The sequence below is a fragment of the Toxorhynchites rutilus genome, chromosome 1 (assembly GCF_029784135.1).
Source record: "Toxorhynchites rutilus septentrionalis strain SRP chromosome 1, ASM2978413v1, whole genome shotgun sequence".
Classification (NCBI taxonomy): domain Eukaryota; kingdom Metazoa; phylum Arthropoda; class Insecta; order Diptera; family Culicidae; genus Toxorhynchites; species Toxorhynchites rutilus.
In genome coordinates this window covers 165881749-165904198 of record NC_073744.1, presented here as the reverse complement: position 1 = coordinate 165904198, position 22450 = coordinate 165881749, and the positions used below count along the sequence as shown (strand labels likewise).

General features: G+C 40.0%; 1 protein-coding gene across 5 annotated transcripts in view; it reads left to right on the top strand.

Annotated features, from left to right (window-relative positions):
• The window catches only part of LOC129761199 (fragile X messenger ribonucleoprotein 1 homolog), a 32757-nt gene that overhangs the window by 7222 nt on the left and 3085 nt on the right, over nucleotides 1–22450 (top strand). Inside the window, exons 2-11 of one of the 5 annotated variants that reach the window (XM_055758926.1) lie at nucleotides 7062–7114; nucleotides 7186–7333; nucleotides 7398–7561; nucleotides 7662–7827; nucleotides 8284–8354; nucleotides 8705–8761; nucleotides 13656–13803; nucleotides 13872–14021; nucleotides 14194–14325; nucleotides 14400–14610. In XM_055758926.1, the coding sequence (XP_055614901.1) occupies nucleotides 7062–7114; nucleotides 7186–7333; nucleotides 7398–7561; nucleotides 7662–7827; nucleotides 8284–8354; nucleotides 8705–8761; nucleotides 13656–13803; nucleotides 13872–14021; nucleotides 14194–14325; nucleotides 14400–14610 (1300 nt within the window). Of the gene's footprint in view, nucleotides 1–7061; nucleotides 7115–7185; nucleotides 7334–7397; nucleotides 7562–7646; nucleotides 7828–8283; nucleotides 8355–8704; nucleotides 8762–13655; nucleotides 13804–13871; nucleotides 14022–14193; nucleotides 14326–14399; nucleotides 14611–22450 lie in introns of all 5 variants that reach the window. The other 4 variants (XM_055758920.1, XM_055758916.1, XM_055758935.1 and 1 more) reach the window with 4 other exon arrangements.

Here is a 22450-nt window from a genome sequence, read left to right as displayed (position 1 = left end):
GAAAAAACTTCAAACATGTATGACCAATTCACCCCACACACCATGCAAAAATTAAAATGCAATTAATTTCATTTATTGTCATCAAAATTCCAGTTTCGCTGCATCAAATTGTTCCTTTTCTGTAGGTGAATAGAACTTGACTGCACAATACACGAAAACGTTGTTTAATCAGCGGAAAAGACCTTAAAACCACGATCTAAGCATTCACATTTTCTCATAATCAAATGCTTGCTTTTTTCATGCTAACGTTTCTCCCAACCTATCAAATTTTACCAAAGTTTTTTTTTACGTTAGGTACATATGGTTCAACAATAGAAGAAAATGACATAAAAAAGGCAAGTAGAGCCGTACTTTTCGAGATCACCTCGTATGACAAAATCACCCCGAGTTACTTTACTAGGCCAGAGAATTATACATCTTTTGAGACTAGCGATTTTTTTTTATTAAATCGTTTATTTTTACAGGCTCAGTTACACAAGTTTAAAGGAGCCAAACTCCTATCTGTATAGTTACAAGTATATATAAACATTTTTCATTGATTCTAATGTTAATGAAGTCTTCTTCTTCTTCTTCTTCAATGGCACTAACGTTCCTAGAGGAACTTCGCCGTCTCAACGTAGTATTACTTGCGTCATTTTTATTCGTACTTAGTTGAGATTTCTATGCCAAATAACACGCCTTGAATGCATTCTGAGTGGCAAGCTCTAGAGAATACGCGTGATCACAGTGCAAGTCGGAGGAAATTTCTTTGACGAAAAATTCCCCCGACCAGAACGGGAATCGAACCCGAACACCCGGCATGTTAGTTATGACGCTAACCACTCGGCCACGGGAGCACAACACATGTTAATGAAGTAGAGAACCGATTACTCGCGGTTTGCTCGAGTTTAGAAGGGTGACATTTTTTTTCAGGAAAAGGATGGGATATAAGGATATGTTGACAATGTTCACACTCACATTCATCATACTCATCTTCTTAAGCCTATCTTATATCTGTAAGTTAAGTAAGTTAGTAAGAAGGGATTTGATTTCTCGTGAAGGAAAAGGAAAAGGAGAATATAAGGATATAAGGACAATCACACACGAAGATCGATAGCTTTTAGGAAGACATATATTTGGGACATGTAATCAAGTTCTAACCGAGCCAACACATCTCTCACCGGCACATTGGGCTGCCTTCCTCTAGCCCGAAGAGAGTTTTCTAAATTCGATCTGGCAACAAGATACTCCTCGCACGACCAAACAACGTGTTCGATGTCGTGGTAACCTTGGCCACAAGCACAGATATTGCCATCGGCAAGATTAAAACGAAAGAGTAGCGCGTCTAACGAACAGTGATTGGACATGAGTCGAGAGAAGGTGCGAATAAAGTCCCGACTCAAGTCCAGACTTTTGAACCATGGTTTGAGGCTAACCTTAGAGATAATCGAGTGAAGCCACCGACCCAATTCATCTTCGCTCGACTTACGTTACCATTTAGCGATGGTATTTTTACGGACTAAAGAATAAAATTCATTGAAGGCGATTCAGAGAGACTAGCGATGAATCAAGCCAATTCTTGATAGCCTGTTCTGAAGTGAGACATAAGAGAATGTTTTACTTCTATCAAAACTTATAGTGTTCACCCTTCTAAATTCGAGTCGATCGCGAATAATTGGTTGGTCTCCTACCTTACTTACCTTAGAATTAAGGAAGACGTTTATGGTCGGTGTTAAGTCATAGTGGACCAAGTCGCAAAATTTTAAAATCGAGATATTGATTGCATTAATTCAGCATTTCATAAGCTATGATCCACATTTATCAGTTTGGGAAGATTATGCATTTATGCAGGATTAACGGATCGTAATTGTTATAATTGATCTACGAAAACCCCTGATACACTGCGTTTCATAACTATAGAAGAATATTTCCAGAGATATGTAAGAAGTGGGATGAATCGAAACATATAGGGTCTGATCACGAACATTACTGTCACAAACGCTTTCACGTCACTTACACTTCACTTATCCTTTTTGTGTCTATCATCGTTGTCACGGATAGTTGCATGTAAAAATAAACTCCGTGAAGCGAAAGAAATCATTCCCATTTATAAGAGACATGTCAGTTGCATAATTTCAGGCGTTTGTACCTTATATCGGTTGCATAATTTCGGACGTTTGAACGTTATGTAGGTAAAACTAATAAGTGTATGGGATTATATTCCATTTAATTGAACGTATGTTTTAGAATGATAAGTTTGCGATTATACCTCGATGATTCGGTATTTCAATGCCAACTATTCGGACTCATTCCATGAATTATTTGCTAGGTGCGTTAGTTTGCTGAATCGAACGTTGGTTCAAAGATGAGGAGGAATACTTGGTTGCTCTTGAATAATGTAGTTATTGAACATATAGGAATGTAATTTTATTTCCTCTGTCTATAAATTACTCTAGAGATAAAGCATGACTATCATGAGTTTAATAATCGATATCTCGCATACTCTTGTTCTCAGCTCTGTCTTACTCCTTCGAATAGTGAGAAGTATTTAGTACAAATCAACGTGAAAATATTCCATCTAATGATCAGTATAATCTGAGCTACTCCGACCCCCTACTCTGAAGTTTAATCCTCTTATCCTTCCCATTCTCGTGTAATTTGATATACGGGACATGAGGTTTGGTGCTCCCGTGGCCGAGTGGTTAGCGTCATAACTAATATGCCGGGTGTTCGGGTTCGATTCCCGTTCTGGTCGGGGGAATTTTTCGTCAAAGAAATTTCCTCCGACTTGCACTGTGATCACGCGTATTCTAGAGCTTGCCACTCAGAATGCATTCAAGGCGTGTTATTTGGCATAGAAATCTCAACTAAGTACTAATAAAAATGACGCAAGTAATACTTGCGTTGAGACGGCGAAGTTCCTCTAGGAACGTTAGTGCCATTGAAGAAGAAGAAGACATGAGGTTTGATATAATTATTTAAACTGGTCAGCAGCGTCGGTCAGAAGCATACTTTTCATATGAAACATCCGATGAGTTTCAAGGAATTTGCCAAAAGCAGAAAATGATTCAGATTTTCTTTAGACGGATATCAAAGTTGTGGAAAAAGAACTAGAGCATAATTTAAAAATTATTAATTTAAAAGCTTTGCAATGATAGATCCAATTTTTCCTTATTTGAAACTTAAAAATTCTTTCATTCTAAGTATGTCTTCAAAACAATATCGTTGAAAATATCTATTACGTAAAAACAAAAGATCAATGGCCTTACTCGATGTAACTGTCCTCCTGATTCGGGTCTTGTCCACCAATTGCGAATGTTTGAATTACAAAAATCAGCTCTGCAATGTTGGAAAAATATTACAGTTATTATTTTATATTCAAAACATCAACAAATCGATATTATACATAATCAATCATAATGATCGTTTTGGGCCAGTGGCCTCCATTGCAATTTTATGGAGTTGCAACTCTGTTAGTCTAATCCTTAAAATAGAAACAAAAAATATCTATTCATTTAGGACAATCGAAATTAGACCTTTCGCCATATTTCAATCAGTCTACGGGAGCTACATTTCTAGTCCTCAATAACATCTCATAGCGCATTTATCGAATCCAAATAAACAAATTTATGTCCTCTGGATACGTCAGGATTTCGTTCTAAAAATGCCACCAAGCGGGTAAATTGCTATTTGTCTATCTTTTCTTTCTTAAAAAGCAAGACAAGATTCAAAATGTTAGCAAAAAAGTTAAATAAATCCGAAATTAAACTTACTCCATTCCGAGTGACTAGCTTTCACCATCTAAAACACAAGTGACAAATTAACTTGTTTTTTCCCCGAGACGCGACAGTATCGTGATATTCATAATAACACCGAGTTCATCAAAGTTGTCACGACGGATGAACTCTTCCGGATTCTACACACACGGTGGCAGCTGTAATAACGTTGTGTACAATTCACTTCGTTTTCACCGTGAAGTGACGTTCGTGATCAGGCCCATAGTGTAGGACATAATAATTATCTTCATTTAAAAGTCTGGCCGTTCAAAAAACAAAAATTCCAGTGTTTCAGAACTATAGAACCAGATGGGAAAACTCTCACTCCTTTACAAAATTAACGTCAATTTCACATAAATTACAATAAGTTTCTAATTCGCAGGTCATCTTTAGTTCTCAATCAGTTTAAATAACCCATGCGGGGTGGTTTTTTTCGAAATCCCCGATTTTTTTTTCGAAAATTTTTTTTCGAAATCCCCGATTTCCTTTACTCCCCCCTTGGGTGATTTTTCTATTTTCAAAAAAAAAACTCAAACTTTGACCGCTTTGCGCCACTCTCCCTTAAGTCCGATTGAGCTGAAATTTGGCATAGGGTGTTTTTTCGAGGTGGTGAACATTTTGTATAGGTTAGGTAACTTTTTGAAATTTTAGGATCGTTTTTATCCAGTAGATTCCAGATTCGGATTCAGTAGATTCCAGATTCGGATTCGGATTCCTGTTTTCAGATTCTAGGTTTTGATACCAAATACAGAATCAGATTCCGATATACATAACATATTGAGATTCAGTAACTTCTGTAACAGAAAGGGAAAGGTATAAATTAGATCACAAATTCAGGATTTGGTACCAGATCATAGATGCAGATCCCAGACTAAGATTTGCAATTTGATTTCCAGATTCAGAGTTAGATTCGGATACCGATTTAAGATTCTAGGTTCCATATTCAAGTTTTCAGATTTAGATTACCGATTCTGATTTAGATTCTGTTCCGGGCGTTATTTTGAATTTTGAATTTTTGCATTGAGTGCTATAAGAATTTCAATCAGTCAAGTCCTTTAATTTGATATCCATATTGAGCAGGTTGTAAGAAAATATGCAATCCGCAATTTAATAGTGGCGACTATTTGGATTTTGGAAATGAACCGAACTGACGATAGATTTTAACCTCAGAATGCGTTCCTTAAATTAGTATGTAAAATCTTTACTCTGTGATAGACGACGATGTCCTATCATGCAAAAACCAACATTGAACGGAAACAGCATCCTTATCGAGAACATGTGGAATTTAAAAAAAAAGGCAGTTAAGAGATATGATAACATGAAATGTTACGATCAGCGGCAACGTTACATGCATCTCTCCAAAAAACTTATGTGCACACTCCAGCAACTGTGTCTTAAGTTCTGAAGGTGGTTTCATTTGTGAGCCCCGCTGGAAATGCATTATAGAGGGATATGAGGAAATTCAAAGTATCGACTGATTGCATTTCAAATTGCAAATCGCTATCGAAGGCCAGATTACAAGTTGAGTTTGCAGAACTTTTTAGGTATATGTGCCCTGAAACAATGCTTTTGACGTGAGACTACGTCTAACCGGAGTATATGGGGGTAAAATGGAAACATAAACACAGAACATGCAGGAAAAAACGAAAGATGCCGAATGTTCATAATTCGAACATTCCTGACTGTATTGGAAAGATGTTTGCATCAATTGCTTCTTCTTCTTCTTCAATGGCACTAACGTTCCTAGAGGAACTTCGCCGTCTCAACGTAGTATTACTTGGGTCATTTTTTATTAGTACTTAGTTGAGATTTCTATGCCAAATAACACGCCTTGAATGCATTCTGAGTGGCAAGCTCTAGAATACGCGTGATCTCAGTGCAAGTCGGAGGAAATTTCTTTGACGAAAAATTCCCCCGACCAGAACGGGAATCGAACCCGAACACCCGGCATGTTAGTTATGACGCTAACCACTCGGCCACGGGAGCATCAATTGCTATCGCACTTAATAAAATGTTATTTTCCATTAGATAAACAATTGAATAACTGTAAAATGTTAAGCGTCATCTAAACGCTCTAACTGCCTCGTTTTGATTGGCCCGATTTACGGTTTCCCCAACACAGCCACGAAAACCAAGCAGCCTTGGGGAAATCAGCATTGCAAACACATGAAAGTATGGGGACTTTTGTTCTCACCGACATATGTTCCCCAAGGGATTGCTAAGATGGCCGCCTTTTAGTAGCCGCCAGCATAGAAAATCATGAGCATAGAAATCATAACCTAGAATTAAAAATGAAGTGCTCCGCGCGATTCTTCAGCTGTGATTTTAATTACAAATCGTCAAGAAAGCTTCCGGATGGGTATCGAAACATCGCTTGCCAAAGGAAACTATCCTGTTTTATGCTGCCTACGCTCTATTTGCATTGGATGGGATAGGGTTGCCAGAGAAATCGGCATTGCAAATACATGAATGTCGGGGGTATTTTTGTCCCGACTGAAATGTGTTTCACTAACGCAGACTTTAAATCCATGGAGTGTGAGGAAATTAGCATTGCAAATCAAAACATTCTATGTCTGGACACCGACTGGACAACAACGTTACTGGACGAGCTGGACGACGAGGGATCGAGGCACAAGGCAATGAGTGTAGAGGTGTAGTGCAGGAGTAGAGTAAAGTTTTTCCAAGGGTCTTTCTCAAGGCTAGAGATGAATGAACTAAAAAAGTTTAAAGTCTCTGTAATCAAAAACCATTGCAAATACATGTAAGTCGGGGGCATTTTTGTTCCGACTGAAATCTGTTTCCCTAACATAGATTTCAAAACCAAGATGTCATCATACCAAACGTAAAAGGACGGTCATTAAATTTACTTGTAACGAAGAACATAATCTTTCAAAATGCATGAGTTGACTTTACATGGCATTATACAATTTTTTTACTCGCAAAGCAAATATATTGAATTCAATTGAATTCTCACGTCAACTTTGCGGTTATATCATAGATATAACCCACCCATTTTTTTACCTTACAAGGGCGATCGCTCAGTGTAATTTTCATTTCCCTAGAGACATACATTTTAGGCGTGTCAAACATGTTTCTTGTTTGACCTTTTCGCTCGTTTTGCCAGTTACAGTTATGTCGTACAACGTCTTCGCGTTCATAAATGTTTGCTGAAAATATTTATAGAGTAGGACAGCAAATCTACTAATATTGTATGTGACATACTTACTAACTTCCCTTTTTTATTCTTTTTTTACTCGTATGCGCGGTATTCCCCGATTCTGTTTCTGGAACGTGCCATTTCTTTAGGGAGTTGTGACGAACGTTTTCGAAGATGGAGTTATGGTGGCATTTGAAAATGAGTAAGTAGTGCCGATGCGTTTTCCCAGGATTATCCTGTGTCAGTGTAGCATTCCCTTCCCCCCATTTCCAGCTGGCAGGAGGAGTCCAAATTTCTGTTCAGTCAAGTCCGGCTACCGCCGACGGAGACCGCGACCACATTCTGCGAGCACATGGAAGTGGAGGTGTACTCCCGATCGAACGAAAACGAAGCGTGCGGTTGGTGGAGAGCGGCCATTAAGGTGGGTCACTGTTCAAATTTGACCCAAGGTAATCCCTAATCGCCGTGTTCTTTTTCTCGTTCAGATGATGAAGGGCGACTTCTTCGTGGTCGAGTATCTCGGCTGGGACAACAGTTACACGGAAATCGTGTCCGCCGATCGGTTGCGGGTGAAGAACACCAACCCACCCATTACCGACAAGACGTTCTACCGGTTCGAGATCGAGGTACCAGAGGACATACGGGAATAGTAAGTATTCAAACCCGCGTTGGGTTGGTCGCATGACACGTTGTTCTCTTTGCCGTTAAGCACCTTACCCACTAATCGAAACTAGTTCTATGCTAAGCAGTGCCAAAATCGACGGCGTGCATCGGGAGTTTCAGAAGGCGATCGGTGCGGCCGAGTGTAGGTACGTGCCGGAACGGGGTACGCTGCTGGTGATATCAAGGAACGAAACGACCCAGCGGCGGGCGACCATGATGCAGGAGATGTGTTTCCGGAATTTAAGCCAGAAGGTAGGAGAACCTTTGTTCTATCTTGTATCTTGGATTTGAGCATTTTGACATAGGACTATGTCTTTGATTTCTGTATAGGGGGTCATTCTACGAAAAATTTAACGATTCATTAAGAGTTTTCAAACGCATATTACTCAAAATTGTTTTTGCGACATATGTTGTGTTATATACCATTAGACAGGAAATTTATCCAACAGTTATTTTGCTTGAAAGACGAACAAAAAAAATGGTATTTTCTTGTACATTTTTTAACAGAATGTGGTTCCAGATTCTACCACGTTATCTTATCTAACCTGTTTAACATACTGGAAACAGGAAACAAAAATACATATTTTGAACAATGAAAAAACTCAATTCAAATGCAATTACTACACACAATCATAGTCCTATGTCAAGATTTCGCCCGTGCCTCTGGGCCCAGACCCATCCACCTTTTTACTCATGATGATGTTACAGGTGATGCTACTAAAACGAACTGAAGAAGCTGCCAGACAACTAGAATCGACAAAGCTGCATAGTTCGGGCGGGTGAGTGTTGCGAGTTGGGATCCCGATCCATTTTTGCATCAATTGGCTAGAATTAGGAACGAAACTATCCACACTTACACGTTTGAGATACCACCATTTCCATTCACCACCACAACCACCGCCATCATTTGCTTGCTAACCGTCCTGTGCGCTAGTGAGATCCGTCGAAGAAGACAAGAGGAAGAAGAAGAAGAAGAGATCAGAAGATAGACACAAAAACAACAGCAGATCAAGATTTAATGTTTCCGTTTCGTTTCTTAACATTTTTGCACCGTTTTGGAAGACCACAAAACCCTTAGCTCTCTTACTCTTTTTTCTTCTCTCTTCTATGCGTCTCGTTTCATTTCCAGAAATTTCACTAACAATCCGAGAATTTCCGCTTTTATTGGACAATCAATGAGTGAGAGGTAATCCAGCTTCAAAACACCTGATAACTGATAAGCAAACACAAGTAGTTTTGGTTTTCGTTTCAATTTCCTTTTTGATGAGCGATTCCATTTGAATTCGAAGGTCGATTTTTTGGTTGCATTTTTTGATTTGGCTTAAATTTTGCAGCCGCATTCTCTATTATCAAAAAGCACAATTAGCACGGTTAGAACAAAAAAAACAGAACGATTGGCCCAAATGATTTGGTGTCTTCCGCACTGTTTCACTGTTTTTATATCCGATTCTTTGAAAGTGTGCACAATTTGCATTTACCGGAATTTCTCAACTTTTGGTCGTTTTCGAATGTTTTTTGACGTAGGACTACGTCTTTCATTTCTATACCGGAGTGTAAAACCAAAGTTTCGAGAACGAAAGCGTTACGCCGGAGACCGAGATTTTGAGCGTTAATAGCTCTTAAACAACTGAACGAAATGGTATGATAAACACTTCATTTGAAAGATAAAATGTCTACGCGTCATATACTTGTTACTTTTTCATCCAAAAACTTGTTTCAATAGTCTTAAAATTGCTTTCAAAACAGGCTATTGAAATCAAAAATCGGATATAAGCGAGTGCCGCTCGTAAACCCACTCAGTTATGATTGAACAGCGATTGGAGCATGTTGTTGTGAAGCTAATTTCGTTTATCATGAAAGCGCTGATGAACGGTGTCACCAAGAGCCTGTTTGTGCACCTAAGGTCAGAAGGGAATCCATCAGAAGGAGAGTGATGCCACGGTTCCGCTTGAAACATCGGAGCAGTCGCCACACACACACACATACACGCGCGGAACCCTCGTTGCTATCATCGTTGCTTAAAAATAATCTACCAGTTCCCCTGGGAATTAAAAAAAACATTCATGCGAAAGAGTTCATTTTAATGTTTTCTATCCATACAACACTGCAACCAAATATATTTGGTTTTGTGATTTTTCAATCAATCTCAATTAACAGGAAAGCTTCTGAATATTATTTTTCCCCATCAGTAGAAAAGTTTCGTATCCAATATTGGATGCATAACATGAAAAACGGAAAATGTTTCACATCGCGAAAATCATGTAATTTTCGAGCGATTATTTGCTTCCTACTCATATAATGCTGCGACCAAATACATTTCGTTTTGGATTTTTCAATCAAGTGCGATCAAAGGAAGACCACGGCTTTCGGCAATTTATTAGAGGTGCAATGAATTCCCGCTCTACGCGCACTGGCAAACGATGTTTACTCAACAATTTCTCAAACGAGAAATGGGTATTGCGAGAAAGGATTAGCAAACGCAATAACGACAAACGGGAGAAAGAGATGTTTGGAGGTTGAAGGAAATTGGCAGAAAACATCTTCATTTTATCTTTCGAAAAATGTGATTCATACCACTTCGTTTTGCCAGAAAGAGATTGTTGATGCTCAAAGGAGGAATCGAGTCCTCCGAGGAAATTAACCAGCGCAAATTAGAGAACACTATCGATTGCGGCATTCGTACACAAATAATTTTATAATGCAGTTTCATCAAAATGATTTCTTCGATATGAGGATATATTCACTACATCATGTCATATATTTCATATTCTTCATTATGAAATCCGTATCCATGGCACCTATCGCTATCGAATTATCATCGACACCACGATTTTCGCTAAATGCTCTTTTCAGCTCGGCCTGTAAAAAAACTTTTCTGAACTCTAAACCATCATATTTGGAGCCCTGAAAAGGACCGTTGATTATATGCTAAGCTAATATAGCACGCTCTCCTCGGGTACGATGGGCCAGCTGGATGTCCTTGGGCATGATGTGACGTGTTTTGCATGGATAGCACACAAATTGGTATCTTCGAATAGGCCTCCTGCAGCGTCACAACCGCGGAACTTTGGAAACGCAAGTTGGTTTTGAAGACCTGAGTAATTTCACGATTCAAATGCTGCAAAGGTAGCTTGCGGATCAGCAATTCGGTCGACTTCTGATAGCGACGAATTTCACGCAAAGTTCCCGGTCGATAGCGATGTGGCTTATTCACGCTTCCTGCAGCTGGTGCGCTTATCCAAGCTGCTTTCGTGGTGCCTTACCACCGAAAGATTAACGAGCTGCTTATATAGTCCCGATGAAACGAGTCCTCACGGTGCGAGAGTAGAGTAAGAAATGAACGAAAGCAAATGAAGCGTCATTTTATAAACCATAAAAGAATTGAATTTAAACCCCACCCTTATTATATTCGTTGCTTACCCTGGGAGAGAAACGAATAACAACGAAGTAAGTATACAGTAAGCTTATATAATAAAGAGGGTGGGGTTTACATTCTATACTTTTATGGTTTATAATGTGGTGCTTCCTTTGCTTTCGTTCATTTCTTACTCTATTCTCGCACCGTGAGGACTCGTTTCATCGGGATTAAGCAGACAGCTCGTTAGTCTTTCGGTGGTAAGGCACCACGAAAGCAGCTCGTTAGTCTTTCGGTGGTAAGGCACCACGAAAGCAGCTCGGATAAGCGCACCAGCCGCAGGAAGCGCGAATAAGCCACATTGCTATCGACCGGGAACTTTGCGTGAAATTCGTTGCTATCAGAAGTCGACAGAATTGCTGATCCGCAAGCTACCTTTGCAACATTTGGTTCGTGGAATTGCTCAGGACTTCGAAACCGACTTGCGTTTCCAAAGTTCCGCGGTTATGACGCTGCAGGAGGCCTATTCGAAGATACCAATTTGTGTGCAATCCACGCAAAACGCGTCACATCAAGCCCAAGGACATTCAGCTGGCCCGTCGAATCCAAGGAGAGCGTGCTATATTAGCTTAGCATATAATCAACGGCCCTTTTTAGGGCTCCAAATTTGATGGATTAGAGTTCAGAAAAGTTTTTTGCAGGCCAAACTGAAAGGAGTATTTTTATTTGGATGCTATTCAGCATCGAGAAAATTCCGGAAAGATCTAATCGTTGCTGAAAAATAATCTGCCAGTTCCCCTGGTAATTGAAAAATACATTCATGCGAGTTTATTTTAATGTTTTATATCCATATAATACTGCGACCACATACATTTGGTTTTGTGATTTGTCATTCAAGTGCAGTTAGCAGGAAGGCTTCTGAAGATTATTCTTCAGAACAAGGTTTTTTGTATCCAATATTGGATGCATAAAACCTTGAGCTTCCAACGTAACGTTCTCGTTTTCGAAGTCCCCCAAATATTCATATATTCATTCATTCAGAATGGATTTAGATTCAACTTTAAACAAATGATCTCTAAATCAACGATAGTCCTACGTCACCCTTGCGGTTATACCATAGATATAACCCACTTCCTGTTTTTTTTCAGCTCGAAACACATTGCCCTCATTATATTGATGACAATAACAAACGAGTTCATTTTGTTCATATCGCTGATGCATGAACAAATTTGCTATAATGAATGAATGCGGCATTGAGTGGGGTTCATAACTTCGCTGTTATTTATATTTTGAATATCAAAAACAACAAATAGATATTTCTCACATTCGAAACGATATTCGTTCTGGCATTGATTTTGAGCCAAAATTCAAAAATAAAATAAAATTAGTCAAGCTGGATCATTTAGAGAACAGAGCTCAATGAAACGATCTTTGCAAGAAATCGCGCAGGATTTTGTTTGGCGAGACGGTAACAACGGCATCGCGAACGATCCCTAAACACCGTATTGCAATTGAATAACAATTGCTCCTAGACTCGATGGTCAAATGGATTACAACACATCATAATCTTCTTGTTGCCTGCGTTGATTTGGAAGGACTTAAGCATCAGTACAATCCGACCTACATAAAATCCAGCCGCACACAGCTACCTCTGGTTAAAAGTAAACAACAGCTGATATTCATTTGGCTAAAATGAAATTCTGTTCTGGCATTCTGAATAATCAAGATGAAAATGACATTGGGTGGAAAAATAAACATCAAAACATAAATGAACAAAAGTTCATTTGCTCATATTCAATGGTTGCTTGGATCTGTCATTTTGATTTTCGTTTGGAGTATATAGGTTTTCGATGCAACCTAGCCCGAAAATATAAGCTTTTGAGCTGAATGAAGATGATTTTTTTCAACACTGGTTTTAAGTATGAAGCGCCAAATTTCGATTAGAAATACGACATTTCTTTATCCCAAACCCTATATAAAAAAGTCAAAAACTCCTTTTTTGAGAAACTTGAGTTTTCTGTATTATTTTCGAAATAAAATAAAAATAAAACATTTTTAACAGTACATATTTTCTCCATACAGCCTCCATAATAACCTAAAGCATTGTGGAAGACACCGGATCAATTGGACCAACCATTTCTGAGTTATATTTTTTCGAAAATTTCCAAGCAATTTGTGTTTAGGCCCCTACTTAACAGTAAAGCTAAAGTCAAAATGACAAACCGATGATAAAACTTGTCCTTTCTGGTCATAAAGAAAGCGTCTGCAAAACTCGAGCCAAATAAAAAAAAATACAAAAATAAAATTTATGAAAAAATCGTCATTCGCGGTGGAACAGCTCTTTTGTGTTTTACGTCTTCTTTCGAGATTGGTTCACGCGCGATTCTTTCCTTGTCACTGTGGATAGAGACACTTTCGAGGCGGCTTCGGAAACCAGTTCATAACATTATTGGACACTGACCTCGTACAGATTTTCTGTTAGGCTTATTTTGTTTTTCTCTTTCCATTCCCACCTGAAAAATTGAATACTATTCAGATCCTACCAGCATTTGTCACGATTTTAGTGCCCCTAGTAATACCATAGCTAGAACTAGTATGCTATCTCATTTGTCATCAATTTTGTTTTTGTTGGTTTGTCCGGAGCGCATGTATGTTATATGTTGCGTTACGCGTGCAGAGTCCCATTCTAATACCGCTTCTCTCGCTCACTCGTTTGCACGCGCAGATTCACGGACGAGTTCAAGGTGCGGGACGATCTGATGGGGCTGGCGATCGGTGCGCACGGGGCCAACATCCAGACCGCCCGCAAACTAGACGGCGTGCTCAATATCGAGCTCGAGGAGAACACCTGCACCTTCCGAATCTCTGGCGAGGTTTGTCCGTTTTTTTTCCAGTTGAAAACAAAAGAACTACTAAGCGGTGATGTTTCAATTATTTGCAGACTGACGAGGCGGTGAGGAAAGCCCGCGCCATGCTAGAGTACAGCGAGGAGTCGCTGCAGGTGCCGCGGAACCTTGTGGGCAAGGTGATCGGCAAGAACGGACGCATCATCCAGGAGATCGTGGACAAGAGCGGCGTAGTTCGTGTAAAGGTTTGTCAACGTTTTCGTCTTTGTCAGGAAATCCTTCCACTGTATTTCTTGTTTCTCTTCCTGGTGACAAAATGAGGGAGCGTGATGACTCGAAAAATGTTGAAACCACGCTAGCGTCGCTCTGGCGCTAGTTCTGTGGGGTACATGAGCGTTCAATTTGTTCCACTTGCAGATCGAAGGCGACAACGAGCCGGAACCGAGCATCCCCCGGGAGGAGGGCCAGGTGCCTTTCGTGTTCGTTGGCACGGTGGAAAGCATTGCCAACGCCAAAGTGCTGCTCGAGTATCATCTAGTGCATTTGAAGGTGGGTCGCGAGATGCCGACGCGCAAGTAATCATATTTTAATCGATCGATATGTTTATTTTTATTTAAATCCAGGAAGTGGAACAACTGCGACAGGAGAAGTTGGAAATTGATCAGCAATTGCGGGCGATTCAGGGTGCCACCATGGGCTCAATGCAAAACTTTTCGATGAATCGCAGGTCGGACCGAGCGTACAGTAGCGACGTGGAAGGGGGCTCCAGATCAGGCCGGGGAGGAATGCGCGGGCGTGGAGGCCGAGGTCGAGGGGGCAACCCACGGTACACTGGTATGTTTCATAATTTATAAGCATTAACGTAGCAACTGCTTCCAAAACTGTTGAGTATTGGAACCGCGACTTAGATTACATCCACAAATGTTAGACTGATTCAATGTGATAGACAAATCACGTTCAGGATAGTCGAAAAAAATTAAAACGGCCTTGGTCAGTGGAACGAAGCCCTAATAACGGGGCATTCATTAAGGACTTGTCCACTTTTTTTTTACACAACACAGTTTTTGAGGATACTGAGTTTAAATTTATTTTGATTGTAGTTCAACTCTTACATTTCATTTTCGGTCATATGACCCCCACGGGCTCATTCACAGCAATCGATCCGTCGAACCCAATTTTCCACTAATCGGTCATACATTTCGACCGAAATATTGAGAATTTCGCGTTGGATGTTGTCTCTGAGCACTTCTAAAGTTGCTGGCTTTTTGAGATAGACCAGTGACTTGACATAGCCCCATACAAGAAATCCAATGGCATCAACCAAACATCAACAAATTTTTGACGTATAACTACGTCTTTCAGGAAAGGTGCCAAATCAGAAAACAGGTCACGTTTTTGTGAAATGAAGTTGACGTTAATAACTATTTTCACAGCGAACGAATTCTGATACTTTACACACCAATGGAATCGGAAATTCTTCAAGATTCGTTTGATATACTATACAGTAGAATCCACTAATGCCTAAACAGTTTAAATTAATGAAAACTGGAAGCATTTTCATTTTCCCACAAATTTGTTCTGCCGATTTGTGTGCATTCCCGAACAGAGCTGTCAATAACGAGGAACATATTTGGTTTAAATAAGCCATCCGCTATTTGAAGCCACACTTCTTCTCGTTTGTTGGTCATTGAAGCAACATGGTTACCGCAAAGCGTCGAGCAGGAGAAGATTGTTTTCTTGTCGAGTGAAGAAGGAGTATGAAATAGAGTTTCTTTTCACAAGAGCCCTCCTTAGGGCTAGAGGCTAAAACCATAAATAGAATAGAATGAAAACACAGATGCGAGTGAGCTAGCATAACACAACGAGCGGATATTATTAAGCCTAATGCTGATTTGACACACATACATACACAGCTCGATACAGGGAGGGGAAGCCCTCTGTATCGAGGTGTGCTACGACAAAGAAGAACAGCATACGAGAATTTTTTGTGCTAGTGCGGATATGGAAGAGTATCCAGAATTTTGGAATAAAGATATACACTGCATTTATTTGATAAACGTATATTTCATGAAAGTATTCTTCCAAATACCAGCAGGGTAACATTAATGTTGCATGTTGTGGGGTTCGATCACATCTCAAGCGGAATATAGGAGCAAAAGGGTTCATAGTTTGTGATCAATATCTGAGTGGGAAGGAGAAAGTCTGATGCGAATTGAACCAAATAAACGAGAAGTGCTGATAGCTTTTGACTCTACTCGACTCTTTCGAGTCTACTGAAGTAATAAAAAATTAAATAGCTTAAAAGATATTACAAAAAATTCGATGCATTCTAAAATAATATCCGAAGTGATAAACAAGAGAATTGAATATTATAATTCCGTAGTTCTACGTCGAAAACTGTGGTCGTGTCCTAGATACAACCCATTACATTTTTTTTTCAATAAATTCATTGTAACGCTCGCGTTGTGGCAAACGGCACCGTCTTGTTGACTTCCAACATGTCACGAAAACTACACTAAACAGTTTTTTTTCGAATGCAATGTTGTTTCTCGAAGCACACGTGTGTTTGCATCTGACCAAAAACGCATAGCGGAAATGTCGACTCAAATATAGTCACTAAACTATGCACAGCCTGCCGGCTGGTACAATTATTACGGCCCAAATTTGGAGTAAGCGCTCTCAATTGCAACCAATTGCAATTTATGTCAATCGAAAAGCAATCCGTTTATCCGCTTCCGGATTGATTGTCACAACCTGCTCTGGGTTGAAATCCGTCGCCATTGCCATTGATGCTAACAGCTTAATATATATTTCATCGCCATCGTTTCCGCTGCTGACTGGATTCCTATCTTCTTTGTTGCCATCGAAAGGTTTGGAACCAGAATCTAAGCAGCAAAGTGAAAGTCGATTGCTCATGTTCAAGAACAAAAAACGTTTGCTGAAGACATGTTAAAGAACAAACGTATAGTGAGTTCATTGAACTTCACAGAACAGTTCGAGCCTTAGTTATTTATCATTTGTTCAACCCTTACCTCTATCAGTTTTACTGTTTTTTCTCGATTCATTAGGTAATGGCCGTTCTTTTTCCTGATGTCTGGTTGCGAATCGTATTCATAACTCTACGTCTTGTGTTCGGTAATTATGCGTTTGAGGTATGTTTGGTCGGATTCAGCCTTTGGAATCATGTCTATGACAATGCCAACCGAACATCCTTGAAGCCAACGCCGTTAAAATTTGTATTCTGATACTCTGACGATTAATTTGTAGTTATTAGTCAACAGTTGTTTCACTCCACTACGTTCGTCATCCTCGATGGACTCGCGATAACTTTTGGTGTGTTTGTGCCTTTTGTAACGTTTTTTTCCCCTGTTGGGTGTGAACCACTGTGTCCATTATTTTGAACTATTGTGGTGTACCCCTTTTTTATACTACACTTCAAGCTTATCTACTATAAAGCTATAGCGAGATAGGTGCCAATCAGGAATAATCTGTTTGATAAAATTTATAATCGTGATCGGCGACGCAGACCAAATTTCCTTGGGCTCCAGAATAGCTTTATCAAGGTGTTGAAGTCTACGTCTAGTTAGAGCTCCGCAGTTACAGAGCAAATGTTCCGAGGTTTCGCTTTCGGCATTACAAAAGCGACAAATACCATCTTGTGCTAAACCTATGTTCTTAAGATGGTATTTACTCGGGCAGTGTCCTGTTACAAGACCAGTGAATGTGCTTAAGTCTTTCTTATTAAGGCTCGCAGCTGTTGAGTAATTTTAATACTCGGTGTAATATTTTTTTTCGCCTGTTTAAGTTATGCAGCCTTCCAATTGGCTGTCACTTCCCGGTCTTCCCATTTATTCAGCTCACTTTCACAGTCAGAAATCCCACAGATGGTTCTGGACCAGTTCTGGACCAGTGAATGGTGAGTTTGAGCCGTTCCTGGTAAGTTCATCTGCTCGCTCGTTGCCCTTTATACCGCAATGGCCAGGAATCCAGTACAATTGTACCGAACTTATCTGACTTAATTGCCGTAAATGCATTCCCAGACAATTTTTGAAGAGCATTCAAAAGCATTTAGAGCTTTAAGTGCCGCTTGACTGTCTGAGAATATGCAGATGTTAGCATGTCTATATTTTCTTTTGAGGCAGACATTTAAACATTTCATTATTGCTGTTATTTCTGCCTGAAAAACTGTTGGCCAGTTTCCCATAGCCACAAAGATTTTTGTTCTGGGATCTACACTCCGGCACCTGTTCTGTTCTGTTCTGTGTAGAACATGATGGAACCATTACGAATGTTGGGGCCACCTTCATCCCATACTGAACGATAATGTTTGATCACTCTGTATGGAATGTCATAATTAGTCCAAGGTTCCATCCAATCACTGTTCATCTCTGAGGCTGGTCCAATGGGTAAGAGATTTAGGATGCTCAAGTGACCAGTTTTGTCCCCGTCTGGTATTTTTTTCCATCATTCAAGCTTTAGAGCGCTTTTTTAGCCTCTAGCTGAACATATTGGTTCAAAGGTACCAGGTGAAGGATAGCCTCCAATGTCTTTGAAGGAGTGCTTCGCATTGCTCCAGTAATTGCAACGCATGCTAGTCGTTGGAGTTTGTTTAGCTTTTTTGTGGCTACAGTCTCCTTAGTCTTTGGCCACCATACAAGTGAGGCATAGGTTACCCTAGGCCGCACAATTGCAGTGTAGACCCACACAACCATTTTTGGTTTAAGGCCCCATGTTTTTACTATCATTTTAGAGCATGCCCATATGGCTGAGTTGGCCTTGCTGATTATTGAATCTAAGTGCGCGTTTCAGTTTAGTTTAGCATCTAAGATTACACCTAGATATTTCACTGAAGCGCTGCTTTTTATTTCCTTTCCCTCAAGATGTAAATACTGTAGATGCAGTATTTTTCTTTTTGGTGAAAGGAATAATTGTTGTTTTTGAGAGATTTATGCTCAGATCTTCTGTGATACACCAAGATTGTGTAAAGTTTAAGGCCATCTGCATTCTGCTCGATAATACGTCGTCGAACTTGCCACGTACCATTATGACTAGATCATCGGCAGAGCCCACAACCTCGAATCCTTTTACCTCTAAACTTATCAGAAGGTCGTCAACTACAAGTGACCAAAGGAGAGGTGATAGAACCCTTCCTTGTGGGCAATCTTTCGTTCCAATCACAGGTGTCGACGACCCGCCCAGCTCAGAGGTGATTCGTCTATGTGTAAGCGTGCCCTGGATCCATTGGACTATGCAGTTATCGAAGTGTTTTTTTTCCTCATATCTTGTGCCATTGATAGATAAGAAGTATTATCAAAGGCACCTTTGATGTCAAAAAACGCGCAAAGAGCGGTTTCTTTTGACAAGAGAGATTTTTTAATTTTGGTTACAAGCGTGTGAAGCGCAGTTACTGTGGGCTCGCCTGATTGGTAGGTAAACTGGTATTAAGATAATGGGCATTTGGACATGAATACAGACTTTATGTATTCATATAATAATTTTCCAAAGTTTTCAGCAATATTGATTGTTACGACTCAGAAATATCAAATATATAATAGTCGGCACACCTCTAAATATCAGCGTTGGTACTCGATCGAAATAATCCTATAAAAATATAGAGAAGGGAAATTCTAGATTTTCATTCGGACAGCATTGTGAAGACAGGATAGTTGGGAAAGCAATTAGAAGAATTGCAATTAGCATAGAGATAATTCCTGAAATAGTAGTGCTTAGAAGAATACGAAACGTAAGTTGTCGCTCAATTTAGCTATTTAATACTTACTTGTTGTATCTACTTAAATAGCAATTTTTTAACCATACAACCTACAACCATATCTATCTACATATTTGTAAAACGAGCTGGAATGAAAAGGTTAAAAAATTGGAAACGTCTTTCTGCACTACAATAGTTGAAGAAATTTCAACAACATTGATGATAAACTATTTGGTCTGAATGCCTTTGGGAGTGATTTGTCACGTTTCCCCGCTTTTGGAATGAAAACTACTTTAACAAGTCTCCATATCGAAGGAATGTGCTCTAGTAACAGACTTGCCTTAAAAATCTCGATAAAAGGTGGAATAAGTTCTGATTCTCCATTTTGAATCAGGGCGGGAAAAATCCCATCTGCACCTGCAGATTTGTAAGGTAGAAAGGATCTCACCGTGTTTACTACTCTGGCCCTCGTGAAGACTAACCCAGCAACTATGTTAGCGACATCCTTTGCATCTTTTGCATCCTTCAGGTCTTGTGAGGTACCTTCGGGAACTTTTTGTGTCACTATTATAGCCAGGATTTGTATTCCAGTGGACAGATGTAGATCTCGGGAAAGGAGTCTTCATCAGTAAGTCTAGTTCTTCTGAGGGAGTTTTTGTAAACGAACCGTCGTCCTTTTTAAGGAAACCTAGCCCGTTCGAGTGGTCTTTTGAGTCTTATTGAGTCCAGCAACAATTGGAGTATTTTCAATGCTTTCGCAGTTATATACCCAGGATTTTCGTTTTGATCGTCTCAGTTGGAAGTTGTAGGCAGAGACTATCGTTTCGTTTAATTCTTTTGAAGCTGATTCAAGCTGCTGAATCGACCTTATTTTTGAGTTTAGAGTTTTTGACTCGAGTTCAAGGGAATACCGATCCCAGTTTTTTTTGGATATCGGTATTCTCTCTGAACTGTCATGCCACCGTTCCATCTTGTCGAGAATCTTGTCAAGAATAACCGGGCTACACAGCGTTACGTCTAAGACTTCTGATTGCGTTTATGAATGTTGGTTCATTTTCTTTGTTAGCAATAACGGGTGTTAAATAAAAAATGAGAATTTTTTCAATACCTTTCAGTAACTCAAATAAAGAGCGTAAAATTTTCTTTCTTCAAGAAAATTGCTCTTTGGGCTCCCTAGAAACAGTAGGCGTGTTTGGTTTTGCTAGTTTGAATTTAGTCAAAGCAAAGATGGCGTCGAAACAGCACGTGCTCCGCGAACGCATTGTACGGTTCTACGAAACGCATTTCCAGCAAGTAGAAAAGTTCACGGTGGCACATTTTAAGGAAAAAAATGTACCTGTCAGTACGGTATATCATATCCTGAGTTCCCTGAACGTAGAGCGGAAGGTCGGAAGTGGTCGTCCGGTGACGATAATGACGAAACAGAGGAAGACATCGTTAAAGAAGCTGTTTGACAACAAGGACGCAACCAGCCTGCGTGATGTCGATCGGAAATATGGCTGCTCCCACGTATTGATCCATCGGACCCTCAAAATGGAAGGAATCGTCTGCAGGAAGAAGACGAGGTCGCCGTAGTACACGGAGGAGCAGATTGAGACAGTTGAATCACAGTGTCGGTGGATGACCAAAAACTACCGCAGGACGTCTTTCGTTCTGGACGACGAAAGCTATTTTCCGCTGTCCAAAACGCATATTCGAGGAAATGATAATTACTACTCCAGCGACAAGTCATCCACACCGCCTGAAGTGAAATACAAGTTCAAGCACAAGTTTGAAAAAAAGGTTATGTTGTACATCCTCATTTCCGACCGGGGCATTTCAAAGCCTTGGTTTAAGCCGAGCGGTCTGGCAATCAACCAACAAATCTATCGAGAAGAGTGCCTCGATAAAATCCTGCTGTCGTTCCTGAATGAGCATCACGCGGATGGGAAGTACGTCTTCTGGCCGGACAAGGCGTCTTCCCATTACGCCAAGAAGACGCTGGCGTATCTTGAGGAGAAAAAGATACCGTTTGTGCCGAAAGATCGTAACCCAACAAACTTGCCCCAGTGCCGCCCAATAGAGGATTTCTTTGGCTCACTCAGTGCCCTAGTGTATAAAAAAACAATTGGAGGGCCAAGAACACGAAGCAACTGACTACAAGAATCCGGAATTGTATCCGAAAAATGGAATGGAATTTTTTTATGTGTGATTGAAAAAATTCTCATTTTTTATTTAACACCCGTTATCTATGTTGTTTGACGAGAGAAATTCTAAAAGACACTTACCTCGGTAGTTAATGTCCGTACTTGTCCACATTGTGTTATGAGCGTTGGCATCACATCCGATGATGAAGTCCTTGTTGGTTTCCCTACAGTAGTTAACAAACGCCGCTACCTCTCGTGGGGGAATCTCGGGAACGTCGCCAGGAAAGTAAGCCGACGCAATTACGATGTCGGATCTTTCTTTGGCGGTTGGTACTTCCACTCTGATTGCGACGATGTCCCTTTGAATGAACTCTAATAGGAAAGCATTTAATGTTTGCATTTACTAAGACAGCAGCTCTTGGGGAGTCATGCTTGCACCGAAGAACAACTTACATGAACCTTTTTGAATACCTAGTATTCTTCCTTTGTGAACCCAAGGCTCCTGGATAAGATCTAGATTTGTAACGTTAAATATAGACGTACCAATTTCGGATGGCGATGAAAAAAATTACAAAATTTTTAATGAACCAAGTTTTGCTTAAATCAGTGGTGGCCATCCAGCGGCCCTTCGGTCGACTACCATACACATGAAGCAAAAATTACATAGAGTTGTTAGTTGATCTTCGTTCGAAAAGAGGAAATGGATTTGAATGTGATAAACGCACTCCTATATCGTCTTCTATCTATAGAAATAAAAATGGATCGCCGAAAGAGTTGATAAAAGCGAAACTCGAGAAAGGAATTGTCCTATTTAGGGCTGTCTTTATTCTATCATGTA